This window comes from Ammospiza nelsoni, chromosome 25 (assembly GCF_027579445.1).
Source record: "Ammospiza nelsoni isolate bAmmNel1 chromosome 25, bAmmNel1.pri, whole genome shotgun sequence".
NCBI classification, from domain to species: Eukaryota; Metazoa; Chordata; class Aves; order Passeriformes; family Passerellidae; genus Ammospiza; species Ammospiza nelsoni.
In genome coordinates this window covers 691,448-705,459 of record NC_080657.1, presented here as the reverse complement: position 1 = coordinate 705,459, position 14,012 = coordinate 691,448, and the positions used below count along the sequence as shown (strand labels likewise).

At 62.6% G+C, this 14,012-nt stretch overlaps 1 protein-coding gene across 1 annotated transcript; it reads left to right on the top strand.

Annotated features, from left to right (window-relative positions):
• Positions 1-891: 891 nt before the first annotated feature.
• Positions 892-12,167, top strand: LIN28A (lin-28 homolog A). The gene is made up of 4 exons (XM_059488578.1): positions 892-922; positions 1,654-1,832; positions 10,834-11,018; positions 11,954-12,167. Exons 1-4 carry the CDS (start codon positions 892-894, stop codon positions 12,165-12,167), a joined length of 609 nt encoding a protein of 202 aa, XP_059344561.1.
• The last annotated feature ends 1,845 nt before the right edge of the window (positions 12,168-14,012 follow it).

Genomic DNA, 14,012 nt, shown 5'->3' with positions numbered 1-14,012 from the left:
CGGTGCCGGTGCCGGTGCGGCGGCGGGCGGCGCTGTGCCCCCGCGGCCGGCCGGGCCATTGTCCGCCGCCGGAAATGGAGCCGCTGGTCACTCGCTCGCCCTTTGTCCCCGCCCGGCCCGGGGGGCGCCGGGCCCCGACAGCGCCCCGGCCCCGCTGCCGCCGGCACCGGGGGGAAAACGGGGCCGCGGGGCCGCGCATCCCGGGGCGCGCACGGGGCGGGACACGGACGGGGCTGGGGGCGCAGGGAAAAAGCCGCCCCCTCGCACAGCCCGGCCCGTGCCGGTTCCTCCGTCCCGCCGGTTCCCCGTCCCACCGGGCCGCGGCTCGCAGGTGGCTCCGCTCGCGGGGAAACGCGGTGGGCGCAGCCCCGGTGCGCGGGGGTCCCGCTCCAGCCCCCCCCGGTGTCACCTCCTGCCTTGACAGGTGGCCTCGCCCCCAAGTGCCCTAAGCGGGGGGGGGTCGGCCAGCAGAGCCCCCCCCCCCCCTCCCGCCGCAAATCCCTGGCGGAATGTGTCGCTATTAGCGGGGGGGTTAATTAGCATCACGTGGGGACGGGATGGCGGAGCGGGGCCCGGCGCCCCCCGGCCCCGCGGGTGGGTCCTGGGGGGGGCGGGGGCTGCCATTGTCTGCGAGAATTTGGGAGCCTTTGAAAAAACCCTCGCGCTCCCTCCCACCCCTATTGTTGGAGTGAAGATGGAGTCAAACCTCTCCCGGCTCCCTCCCGGCGGGGTCTAAGCTGGGTTTTTTGTTGTTTTTTTTTTTTTTTTTCCTCCTTTTTTTTTTTTTTTTTCCTTTTTTTTTGGCTGGCCTGATACCCTCAAAGCTGGCCGAGGAGGAGGAGGGAGGAGGCGGTAACAGCCACAACTCGGAATTTGCAAGCGAGTGTCGGGATGGGGTCTGTTTCCAACCAGCAGTTTGCAGGTTAAGTTATATTATTGTCGCAGCCCGCCTCGGCTCCGCGATTATTAATAACGAGGGCAGAGCCGGGCTGGGGGCGCAGGGCCCCCCCGAGGCGGCCCGGGCCGTCCCGCTGAGCCCCGGCAGCGCGGCCGGGCCCGAGGCGCCTCTGCCCCGCGCAGCGCTGGGGAAAGCAGCGGGCATTTATCGGGGTTTTTACCCCCTCCAGCCCCGGGGTGACCCCACAAGTTTGGGGCCGCCGGGGGTGTTCGGGAGCCGGGGTGGGACGGTGCGAGGGGGCGATGCTGACGGCGAGGGAGAGTTTCTCCAGCGTGGCTTTGCTGGGGCCAGGGGGGCTTCGCGTTGGTGTTTTGGGGGAGTTTCCCCCCTTTTTAAAAGTTTTTAAAAAATATTTTGATTTTAGAAAAATATTTTTCGTTACTCGTTTGATCTTTTTTTGTGTGAGCCTGGGATTTAAATTTTATTTTTCGTTTTTAACATTTTTGAGTGAGAAACGGATTTAGGGCTCCCGCCGCACGCACTGCCCGGGTCGTGCTGGCAGGAGCTGCCTTCGTTTCCTGGGGTGGCCCCCGTGCACACGCGGAGGCGCAGCTCGCCTCTCTGTTGCTTTTTGGGGCGGTTGGGGATTTTTGGGGCATTTTCCAGCAGGATCGGAGGTTCCTGTGTGGGGCGGCTGGGCCGGGGGCACCGCGGCTCCCCAGCCCCGGCTCAGCGGCTCCGCGGGTCTCTCCCAGGTGCGAAGCCGGGCGAGGAGCCGGCCGGAGACTCGCCCAAGGCCGAGAACGAGTCGCAGCCCCTGCACGGCTCCGGCATCTGTAAATGGTTCAACGTCCGCATGGGCTTCGGCTTCCTCTCCATGACCGCCAAGGGCGGCGCGACCCTGGACGCGCCCGTCGATGTCTTCGTGCACCAGGTACGGCCCGGGGTGCCGGGAGGGATGGGGGGCACCCCGCGGAGGATGGGGGTGGGATGGGGACCCCCGGCCGGATCCCCGGGCCGGTGGAAGCGCCGGCACCGCCGCATCGGGGCTGCTCTCCGGGGACCGGCGCTGAAAGGCGATCCCGAGCCATTTCATTTGCCGTGGTTGTTGCTGAGGAGCCCCTCGGGGCCGGGGCCGCAGGTGCCCGCGGGGCCGGAGCGGGGACACCCCGGGAACGGGGGGCTCGGGGAACGGGCGGTGCTGCCCCGGGACCCGCTCCGAGCCGGGCCGGGCCAGAACGGGAACACCCCGGGAACGGGGGCTCGGGGAACGGGCGGTGCTGCCCCGGGACCCGCTCCGAGCCGCGCACCGGGAGCTCTCCCACCGGAGCCCATCCCGGCACCGGGCAGCTCTGCCCGAGCCCTTTGTCCCGGCGCGGGTGGCACAGAGGCGGCGTTGGTGTCCCCGCGGGTCCGTGTGACATTGACAGTCCCGGGTGCGGGTCTGACCGCGCTGAGCGGGGACACCCACGCGTGTCCTTCCGAGGGAAGCCTTGGATGAGGCGATGAACGCCCCGGATCTCGGGGCAGGATCTGCCGGGAGATGCCCCGGGGCTGGGGAAGGGTTTGGAGATGGTGCCCGGAGCGGGGCTCTGTGTGTGCCCGGAACGGCGCTCTGTGTGTGCCCCGCAGTGAGCACGGGTGTTTTTGGGGCAAACACGGGGGATTCGTGCCCATGACTGAGAGCAGCGCCGTGGTGCCGGCTTTGGGGAGCCCCCCGAGCGGCCGCCTGCAGCTCTCCACGGGCACAAAGCCCCCCAAACTGGGTCCATCCTGCGGGCTGGGAGCTCAGGACTGAGCCCTGGGCTCTGAGCGGCTCCTGGGGCAGGGGGTCCCGGGGGTCGCTCACTCTCTGCCCTCGAGGGCGGCTCCAAGCAGGACTGACAGGGAAACGATGGCCACGGGAGATGCCAGTCCCTTCTGCCTTGGCAGTGGCACGGGCACAGCGCCTCGGCAGGGGCTGCTCTGCCAGGCACAGCTGGTTTTGGGGCCAAGGGCTCCCAATCAGCCGGGGAAAACAGATCCTGGTGTTCTCCGGAGAGCAAATGGGCCTTTGCATCTCAATGCGGCGCAGCGGGACCCAGCGCTCCCGGGGAGCGCCTCCCGCCCCGCTCGGGGGTTTATTGCCCCCAGTCAGTCTGGTTTCCTGATGGCTGCTGCTCGCATTCCTGCAGGCCAGGGGAATTTGCTGGGGTGGCTCTGTCGGGAGCGTCCCCCTGCCCTGCAGGGTCCCGGTGCCCCCCGGTTCCCGAGGCCGGGGGGGCCGTGGGGTCCCAGAGACTGCAGCGTTCGGAAATTCGGGGAACTCTGGGGAAAAGCGGCTTATTTGGGGTGGCAGAGGGGCCGGGGGTGTGGGGGCTCCCCTCACAGCAAAGGCTTTGCCCCCCCAAAGCTTTGGGCTGATGGAGAATTCTCCTCCGGGCCGGGTTTCGCCTCCTGCTCCTCTCGCTGGTGGCACAAAGTCCCTGCTCTCCTGCAGGAGCAGCCGGAGCTGCCCCCGGTGCCTCCATCAGTGCAGAGCATCTCCGTGCACGGGGAACAGCTCACGCTGCTTTTGGGTGGAATCGGGTCCTTTTGGGTGGAATCGGGTCCTTGTCCCGATTCTGTCCCCACCCCGAGAGCCCGTGTCGGCCCCGCTCCCGGGGAGGGAGTCAAAAGCCACCAAAAGCCACCAAAAGCCACCAAAAGCCACCAAAAGCCAGGGCCGCAAGGCTCAGGGCTCGGTGTGCCCTGCCCAGCACCCAGCACCCCAAACCATCTTCGGGGCTTAACACTCCAGAGCCCCTCAAACCCCGCTCCTTCCCCTCTTCATTTACATATGTGAATGATGACCCACAGGAAGTAATTGTGGGAGAAAGAAGGGAATTGGCCTCTTTAGATCTATTAAATCACTTTATTACAGGAACCAGGTCTGAATGGCCCCTCTCGGCAGGGAGCGCGTCTCCATCTCCCTCTGCCTTTATCTGATCACAAAGAGATTAAAATCTCGGCAGGACAGGAGACTAACAGGGCTCCTCGGGGCTGCCTTTCCCTCGCATTGTGAGCTAAAAATGAGGCATTTGGGCTCAAATGCCTCCCCTGGGCACTGGAGATGGATTCATTTGGGGGCTGTGAGGAGACAGGAGGGATGAGGCAGAGCAGATCGTCCCGGGGAGGCCAAGGGCTGAGCAGCACCCCTGGGGAAATGGGGGTTTGAGGTGGCAGGAATTGGGCTGGTGGTGGTGGTGAAGACCCCAAGGGTGCCGTGGTCCCCTCGGGATGCGGCTCCCGGGGTCTGAGCATCACTCCCAGGAGTGTGGATGCCTGGGAAGGCAACAGGGAAAGAGGGAAAGGAGAAAACCAGGGCTCGGTTGAGCTGGAGGAGCAGTGCTGAGCAGCAGGGCTGGGATTTGGCTGGGACCTGTGGGGACATCCCAGCACGGGAGGGGCTCCTGTCCCCTGTGATGATGGGATGTGGATGGGGATGGGATGGGATGGGATGGGATGAGGGGGATGGAAGTGGCCCTTGGGACGCTGCTGAGCCCACCTGGGCTGTCACCCACCTGTGCCGGTGCCATGCGGCCAGGATAATACAAATAATCATCCACGTGAGCGTGACGTGAGGCCTTAAAAAAAAAAATCGTGTTTGGAGGCAGCTCCATGGCTGAGCGTGCAGGAAAGGCAGGAGGGGCAGCTCCTCTGTCAGGGAGCATCACCCAGCCTTTCCCTGCTGCTTTCCTCTGAGCTGCGGCAGGATCCGAGTGGGGATTTGGGTTGGGGGACAGGATCTGAGCTGGGATTTGGGCTGGAACAGGATCCGAGCGGGAATTTGGGCTGAGGGGTAGCAAGGGGAGGGGGAATCCGTGACGCTCCATCCTGCAGGGACACGGGCAATAATATCTCGCTTTTCCTGCTCCCCGTGCTCACCCCCAGCCCGGGACCGGGGCACCAGAGGTGCGCATCCCTGGGGAAGGAAGAGATCGAGGAATCACAGATTGGTTTGGCTTGGAAGGGACCTTTAAAGGTCATTTAGTCCAAACCCCCTGCAAGGCGCAGGGAACTCCCGCAGAGATCGCCTGGGGTAGAAATGCTCCTTGGAATCTCTACTTTTTTTTTTTTTTTTTTTTTTTTTTTTTTTTTTTTTTTTTTTGTGGTGGGAGAGCGGTAGTAGCAATCTCTTTGGTTTTGTTTATTCTGTGGGTGTTTTTTTTTTTTTTTTTTTAAATAACCGCCGGAATGAAATTGTGTTGCGCCGCGTCCCGATGGGAAATACTGAAAGAGAGCGGCTTTATTCCACCCCTGAAACTCCCTCAAGACGCTGGCACACACAAAAAAAAGCCTCCTGTCTCTGTCTAAAGATTAACTGATGGCCGCAGGCACATCCCTTCCCCCAGCTCCCCCTCCCTGCCCCAGGGACAGAAAACACCCTGGAATGGGCTCCTGATGAAGCGGCCCCGATGAATGGGATCGCTCCGGGATGGAGCCCCCGCCGCCCCCTCAGTTCCCGTTCCCCGTTCCCTTTCTCCTCAGAATTATCGGGATGGAGCTGGAATCACCCTCGGGAGACGCGCGGCTGCTCCGGGCCGTGCTCCTGCTTTAGGAAGGGAGCACAAAATTAACACGCAGCCACTGATCCCAATTAGCTGCCCCTGGGAAGTGCGGGAGGGTTTTGGTGGGGGAAAAAAAATACAACCAAAGGAGCTAAAAGGATTTAGGACAGGAAACTGATGGATTAAACTCTGTGGTAGATACCTTTTTTTGCCTTTTTTTTTTTTTTTTTTCTCCCCTCGGAATTGGTATCTAGAGTTTCATTTTACTGGCTTGTGGTGGAAAATTAGGAGCAAACATGGTTATTTTGGCAGGGAAATGTCTTTATTTTGATTTCAGCTGAGATCGGTAGGAGTCCTTGGGGATATGGCACCAGATGATGGGGAGGGAGCCACAGGAAAGGCTCGGTGGTGTTTTGTTAAATCTCTGTTTTGTTAAATCTCTGTGCTCTCCCCGAGGGCTCTGGAGGCATCGCCCTCCTTATCTCTGCACCCGGGGCTGAGCAGGAGCCCATTGCCGAGCATTGCCCGTTTGTGGGGTGCAGGAGGGAGGATTCCTGCTCCAGGCCCTCCCCAAAACCCAAACCCCAACAGCAGGGCCGTCCCTGGAGCTCCTGGCACCGGGAAATATTGGCTGTGGTGTGGGGACATTGGCTGTGTGATTTAGGGACATGGCCATGTGGTGTGGGGACATTGGGGGTGTGATTTGGGGACATTGGCTGTGTGATTTGGGGGACATTGGCTGTGGGATTTGGGGGACATTGGCTGTGGGATTTGGGGACATTGGCTGTGTGATTTGGGGGACATTGGCTGTGTGGTGTGGGGACATTGGCCGTGTGATTTGGGGACATTGGCTGTGTGGTGTGGGGACATTGGCTGTGGGATTTGGGGACATTGGCCGTGTGGTTTGGGGACATTGGCTGTGTGGTGTGGGGACATTGGCTGTGGGATTTGGGGACATGGCTGTGTGGTGTGGGGACATTGGCCGTGTGGTTTGGGGACATTGGCCGTGTGGTTTGGGGACATTGGCCGTGTGGTGTGGGGACATGGCTGTGTGCTGTGGGGACACTGGCCGTGTGATTTGGGGACATTGGCCGTGTGATTTGGGGACATTGGCCGTGTGATTTGGGGACATTGGCCGTGTGCTGTGGGGACATTGGTGGTGTGGTTTGGGGACATTGGTGGTGTGGTTTGGGGACATTGGCTGTGGGATTTGGGGACATGGCCGTGTGGTTTGGGGACATTGGCCGTGTGGTTTGGGGACATTGGCCGTGTGGTGTGGGGACATGGCTGTGTGCTGTTGGGACATTGGCCGTGTGGTTTTGGACAGGGCTTTGCCTTTGGGGACAGGGACGATCTGGGCACAGGCTGTGGGGGCAAAGGGACATTTCCCTGTTGGACTGGGGACTCGGTCACTGCTCCGAGCTGGCACAGCCCTGCCCTGCCTGCTCCGGGGGCTGTTTGCCACCCACTGAGGGCAGAACGGCTCTGCCAGGGCTGGGCTGGGACTGCACTGGCCACATCCAGCGGTGACGGGAGCACCCGCGGCTCGGGAATTGGGCAATTCAGCCCCAAACACGCTCACACCCGGGCTGAGCCAAACCGGAGCCCCTGGGGCCGGGGCTGCTCCCCCGGATGGCCCTCGGGGGTCCTGGGGGGCTGAGGGGGGCCCTGGGGGCTGCCCTGTGCCCTGGAGCCGGCAGAAGGAGGGAGTAGGGACAGGGACACGGTGGCTCTGGGGACACAGGGCTGCGCGGTGGGCGGTGGCACTGCAGTGGGTGCCAGATGAGCCAGAGCTCACCACGGACAGGGTACCCCAGGGATGGGGCATGGCACCCCCGGGGGCTCAGCGGTCCCTGGGCTGCTTTTCCCGACCCTGCTTTGCAGACTGGGGGAAACTGAGGCACGGGCCCTGCCTGCAGCGGGGCTGGGCTGCCCCAGATGCTCTGGGCAGGGCTCGGAGGTAGCCCTGGCACAGCTGGGCACTGCCAGCACTGTTCACACAGCCGGGCTCACCCCAGCATCCCAGCCCGGCCGGTTAAATGTCCGTTTAAAGGGCTCTGCAGGGCCGAGGTGCAGCGGCCGCTCCGCCCCGGGCCCCGCTGGACACAAAGATGGTTTGATTGAGTGGCCGGGGCCGGCCGGGAATAAACGTCCCCTTGTGTCCGCTGGGGACAATGGTGACCCCGGGGCCGGCCGAGCCCCTCGGGAGCTGGGGGAGAGCTCGGGGGGCAGCGCTGGGTTTGGGGCGCCCACGGTGCCATCCCTGCGGGACGGGAAAGGGTCCGAGTGTGGGAGCTGCGAGGAGGGGTTTGCCGGGCGGGAGGAAGAGGAGGGATGAAGGCACCCATGTGCGGGGGGGGGGGGGGGGGGGGGTGGGCAGCTCGGGCGCTCACTGCGCCTTTGCTGCGGCTTTGTCCGCCCTAAACACCCGGGGATGGATAAAGGGAGGGGGAGAAGGGCAGAGGTGCCCGCTGAGGTGCCCGGGGCCGCTGGTGGAACTGTGCCCGCTCTGTCCCCTGTCCCCCTGGTTAACTCTGGGCCCGATGGGCACAAGGAAATGCTGGTGTTGGGCTGCGCTTTCTTTGGGACGGCAAAGCTTTGTGACCCGAGCCCAGGGCCAGCCCAGAGCCCCAAAGCACACAGGGGGACTGAGCCCGGAGCTCCCCGAGGGACCCAGAGCCTGAACCCGAGCCCAAACCCGAGCCCAGGGCCACCTCATAGTCCCCAACCACAGACTGAGCCCGGAGCTCCCCGAGGGACCCAGAGCCCGAGCCCAGGACCACCCCACACCCCAAAACCACAGCCACCCCCGGGGCCGACCCCGGAGCTCCCCGAGGGACCCAGAGCTTGAACCCAGAGCTTTGTGACCTCGAGCCCAGGGCCAGCCCACAGCCCCAAATCACAGCTACCCCTGGGACTGAGCCCGGCGCCCGGAGCCCATCTGGGCCCGGAGGGGGTCGCAGGGCCCGGAGGGGGTCGCAGGGCCCGGAGGGGGTCGCAGGGCCCGCGGCCATGCCGGCCACCCTTCCTCCCCCCGCCGGGGCCTGGAACTCCTGGAATTTGGGCAGCGGGAGCGCGGCCGCCGCCGGCCCTTTGTTCTCCCGGCCGGTGGCTCCCGGCCCCGGCCCTCCCCTGCGCTCCCCCATCCCCAGCATCCCCGGCCCGCTCCAATCCCCCCCTTCATCTCTTTATTTTTTGGGGGGGGTGTGGGTGTGCGGAGGCCTGGGAAGGCTCCGGCTTTGTGTGTGGTGTGGGACAGGGGCTCTGGGCCCCTTCCTTTCAGATGCAGGAGGTATGCAGCTAATTCAATGGGCTGCAGTTTGATTACCTATCTGATAACAGAGGAATGCCAGCAATGTGTGTGTTTTGGGAAGGGGGCAGGGGGGATGCGCGGGGACCACCGGCCACTCTGCAGCGCACATCAAAAGGCCGAAGGGGAGGAGGGGGAGAGCTGGGACGCCCCAGCCTCTGTCCCCCCCCTTCCCCGGGGAGAGGGCGTTTCCTTTGGCCTTTTGGCGGAGGGGGCTGGGGGCGCTTGTCATCCTCACCCGCTCCTGGAAAATAAATCGCTTCCCCGTCGTGTTGTGGCAGCTTCTGCCTCGTCCCTCCTCTTCCTCCCGGCGGGGCTGGGCTGCGGCGGAGGGCCGGGGGTGCCCCCGGTGGGGCTGAGCTGGGGGGCGCTGGGGAGCCCCTGGCACGGCTCGGCCCTGGCCCGGAGCTCTGGGAGTTCTCATCCCCGCAGTGTAAACACAGCTGGGCCAGCTGGGGCTGTAAACGCCCCGAGAGGAGCCACGGGAGGCGGTTGGGCTCGGCCCCCTCCCAGGGCTGCCAGGGAGGGATGCTCAGCCCCTCCTCACCCCCAAACCCTGGGCTGCTGAGGGAATGGGGTAAATTCCCCGTCTGGGGCAGCTCCCATTGCCCAAATCACCTCAGGCTGGGGACAGACCAGGGTGGGGACTGAGCTGAGGTCCTGGGGCTCCTCTTGGATGTGCTGAGACACCCCTGGAATGTGCTGGTCACAGAGCTCCTGCCTGGGGGATGCTCAGCACCGGTTGCAGTGTTTGGTCACTATTTGGGGGGTTTGCCAGGGGCTGGTGTTGCTGGCACTGCCCTGGGTGGGCACAGGGGGCTGTGACACTCTGTCACGTCCTTGTTGTCGTTTGGGACCCCAGGGCTCAGGTCTGGCTCTCCCTTGAGGCAGCAGGAGCAGGTCAGAGAGCAAAGGAGGGTCCCTGTGGCCACCCCGGCTCCCATCCCAGCAGCCAAGGGGATCCAGGGGCTGGGGGTGACTTGGGGTCTGTCCCGCCCTGGCCTGGACCCCCAGGTGCAGAAAAGGAGCGAAAAGCAGCAGGAAAAGGGGGCTCAAGGGTTGCTCCTCGAGCTCTGCTGCGCTCCCATTCTCTCGAACACAGGGACATCCCGCCAGACCCTGCCAAGAAAAATTCCCTCCTAGAACCCAACAGCTCCGTTCCTCCCCTCTCTGTTTTTCCGTGGGCTGTTCCCCCGTGACTCCCGGCGGGATCCAGAGCAGGGATGGGAGCAGACGGTGCCTGCCGGTCCCGCACGGCGCTCCCGGAGCCTCGGGAGAACGGGAGAGAACCGGAGAGCGCGCACGTGACGGGAGCTCTCCGGCCATGAATGGGACACGCTCCATTCATAAATGCGGCCGCGCAGGCCTTGGCAATCCCCAGGGCAGGAGCAGCAGCTGCTCCTCCCTCTGAACTCCGCAAATCCCCTGAATTCGCTGCTGGAGCTCGCTGTGGCTCGGGGGATGCCGAGCTGGAGCTGCTTGGGCAGAGCAGCAGGGACGCTCAGGGCACAGGAGATGAGAATTCTTGCCCCTGAGCAAAGCAAAGCACAGGGGTGATAATTCCTGCCTGCCCCCGGGATGCTCAGGGCACAAGGGGACAGAATTCCCCCCTGCCTCACCCAGCTCTGTTCCCTAAGGATTTGTTCTGCTGAAATGGACAGGGCCCCTCAAAGTGGAATGGGGTTTTCCTGTCACCTCACAACCCTCCCTTCCCAGCCTGGGTTTTTCTTGGCTGCCCTGCTTTGATTCTGTGGTGATAACCGATGCGGTGTTCCTGGAAGGAATGGGAGAAGCTCCCAGCAGCGATAATCCTGTGCCAAATGGCTGCTTAATTAATTATTGCAGGCACTTAAAGGGCTTGAGCTGGGCTGAGCTGTGCTGAGAGAACAGTGCCAGCCTGCAGCCTCCTGGCCTTGCCACAGGGCCTGCCACTCGTACCACTGGGCAAAACCCCGAGATTCTTTTGTATTTAAAATAAGCAGAGCCAAGGGGCAGAGGGGACATATGCAGCTCTGGGGTGCAGGAGGGCTTTGTGCTGTGCCTGGAGAACACCCAGCTCTGTGCTGACCCCCATCTCTCCCTGCGCCCCTCCCCAGAGCAAGCTGCACATGGAGGGATTCCGCAGCCTGAAGGAGGGCGAGGCTGTCGAGTTCACCTTCAAGAAATCATCCAAAGGCCTCGAGTCCATCCGGGTGACCGGGCCCGGGGGCGTCTTCTGCATCGGCAGCGAGAGGAGGCCCAAGGGGAAGAGCCTCCAGAAGCGCAGATCCAAAGGAGACCGGTGAGGGCTGGGGCAGGGCCCGCGGGCACCGGGAGCTGCCTGGGCACCCCGGAATGGGCACCGGGAGCTGCCTGGGCACCCCGGGATGGGCACGGGGCTGAGGCACGGGCGGTGACCCCGGGGCTGGGACAGCAGCTTCCTGCGGTGCCTAATGAGCGGCAGATGCAGCTCGGTGGGGAAGGGGCAGGGGAGCAGCAGGAGGGGCAGAGGTCAGGGACACCCCGGGCAGCCCTGCTGGGATGGGCAGTTTGTCCAGGAGCAGCCCTTCCTTGTGGGGAGGAAAGCACGGCAGGATGGGAGCCCCGGGCAAGTTTCTGGCCAGCCCTTCATCCCCCCCTCTCCCATCCTCTCCATCCTCTCCCATCCTGGCTGCCTGGGGATGCCCCATCTCAGTTTTCTCAGTGGATGCTGTCCACCCCACTCAGCTGTTCCCATAAACTGGATTTTAAATTAATCAGAAAGGAATTGTGAAGGAAAAGGAAAGAGGAAAGAGTTGTGGCCGTTCTGCATGGATGCAGGATTTGAAATGGACACAGGGCAGCTCCCTCTGCTCCGGTGTGAGGGTGGCACCCCTGGCACTGTCTCCACACGATGACAGCTGGGGATGCCATCGTTCCTTGGCCTGTTCCTGGGGCAGTGTAACCCAGGAGTGGGGTTTGGAGACACAGGAGCCAGGACACTGATGGCCCCAGAGGGGTGGAACCCCCACATCCCTGTCCGTGTGTGGCTTCAGTGCAGCGGTTTGCTGCCATCTCCTGGGTACCAGCAGCACCACTGAGCCCAGCTGGCCGTGCTGGAGCTGGGGCTCTGCAGGGACCAACTCTGGGACCACCACCCACCCCAAACACCGAGCCCAGCTGTGGCTCATGAGCCAGCTGGGTGCCAGGCACTGTCACAGCATCCTCCCGCCTCATTCTGCTTCTCCCCTCGCCCAGGTGCTACAACTGCGGCGGGCTGGACCACCACGCCAAGGAGTGCAAGCTGCCCCCGCAGCCCAAGAAGTGCCACTTCTGCCAGAGCATCAGCCACATGGTGGCCAACTGCCCCGCCAAAGCACAGCAGTCGCCCAGCTCGCAGGGCAAGCCCGCCTACTTCCGAGAGGAGGAGGACATGCACAGCCCGGCGCTGCTCCCCGAGAGCCGCGAATGATGCGGGGCGGCACGGGGGGCTTCCACCGGGGGGACAAGGCTTTGGCAAGGCAAGGGGCACCGAGGGGACAGCGAGGGCAGCGCTGGCAGCGGGGACCTGCTGTCCCTGCACACACCTTCCCCCCACGGCCAGGCTGGGAGGAGCCCTGTTAGCATCAGGATGGCGTGTTTCAAACCAAGGGAAGGCAGCACCCCACACACTAAAACCCCCAAGCATCCTTGGTTGATCTTTATTCCTTTCCTAAGTCAAGCCAGGCAGCTGTGTCAGGGGAGGAGGAGCAAAGGGGGAACACCCCAGGGAGGAGCTGATGGCTCCTTGCTTTCCTGAGCTGCACAGAGGCTCTGCACGCCCATGGTGAGCTGGGGGGAACCTGCTCCTGCCCAGGGGAGGTGAGGGCAAGGCTGACCTGAGCAGCACCAGGGAGATGCCCGTGGGCCGGTCCCGCGGCTCCCTCTGCTCCTCGGGGCTCTCACTTCCAGGGAGGTGTGAGGATTTGTGGTTCTTCCATGGCTGTTCCATTGCTGACAGAGCAGAGCCCGGATTTGGGCTCGGTCGGGGAGGAAATGGATCCTCTCTTGGGGCTGGATAACACCACCAGTCTGTGCGCCGCGAGCTGCAGCATGGGGGAGAGCAAGCCAAAGGAAAAACAGTTCATTTCCCCTAGTCCTCCTCAAGTGCCAGCCCAGAGAGCACAAGGTGCTTGAAGCAGCCAGCTCTTCCTCTCTCAGGCTTCTCCCAGCGTCTGGATCGTAGAGCTGGGGACACCCCAGTGCTGGGGACACCCCTGTGCTCCTCCTGCCCACCCCACGCTGCAGACCCTGCTGCCCCTGGGGCTGAGCTTCCCCAGGGACAGGGGATGCGGCTGTCCTGGGTTAGTTCTGTCCCTGTCCCGGGTCAGTGGCTGTCCCTGTCCTGGGTTAGTGGCTGCTGTCCTGCTGTCCTGGGTCAGTGGCTGTCCCTGTCCTGGGTTAGTGGCTGTCCTGGGTTAGTGGCTGCTGTCCTGCTGTCCCCCCATCCCCAGGGCCCCCCCAAGCCTTGCCTGTATTTATTGGCCCCTGTGGACCCCCCCTGTCCCAGAAGCCCCCCAAGGCCAAGTGAAAGCTGCACTAGGACGTGCGTGAATGACGTATCTTTGGGTTTGTTTGTCGTCTTTGTTTTTGGGTTTGTTGGTCTTTTTTTTTTTTAATATAAATATTCTGGGTTTTGTATTTTTGTATATTTTAATCTTTAAGAAAAGAAAAGGAAAAAAAAGGAAAAAAAAAAAAAAGAGAGAAAGGACATAATTCCTGCAATTTATTCTCAGGTATTCGAGCAATCTCAGGGATAAAAATGCCTCTGTAGCCCAGTGCTGGACAGAGAGGAGGGTTTTTTCTAACAGCACAAAGAAATTATGAAGTTTGTACTGGAAGTGTAGATCTACCTCACTGGATGTTTGCTAGGTGGGCTGACCTTTGTTGTCGAGTGTTGTCGAGCTTTTCAAATGTGTTTTTTGGTATGTTTGGGATTTGTTTTCTCTTTAACTGTATTGTAGTGGTGTCTTTCCCTTCCCCATGCACTGGTGGAGGTGTTTGGGTCTGTGGATTGTGTGTGGGGATGGAGGAGCCAGGCAGTGCCACGGGCAGGGAACAGGGAACGTGGGCATTGAGGGGGATGGAGAGCAGCCCCAGCTGCTCCCTGCCCTGCTCCAGTAGTTCAGGGTGAGGTGGTGGTCTCTTCTTGGGAGAGGGGGGAAGGGCTTTTTATTTTTTGTCTAGCAACGGGATCTGTACAAAACTGCTTCAGGAAAACAGCTTTAGTCTGACGGGGTAAATGCAATAGAGCCTTGGGGGGGGGGCTCTGGGCCTC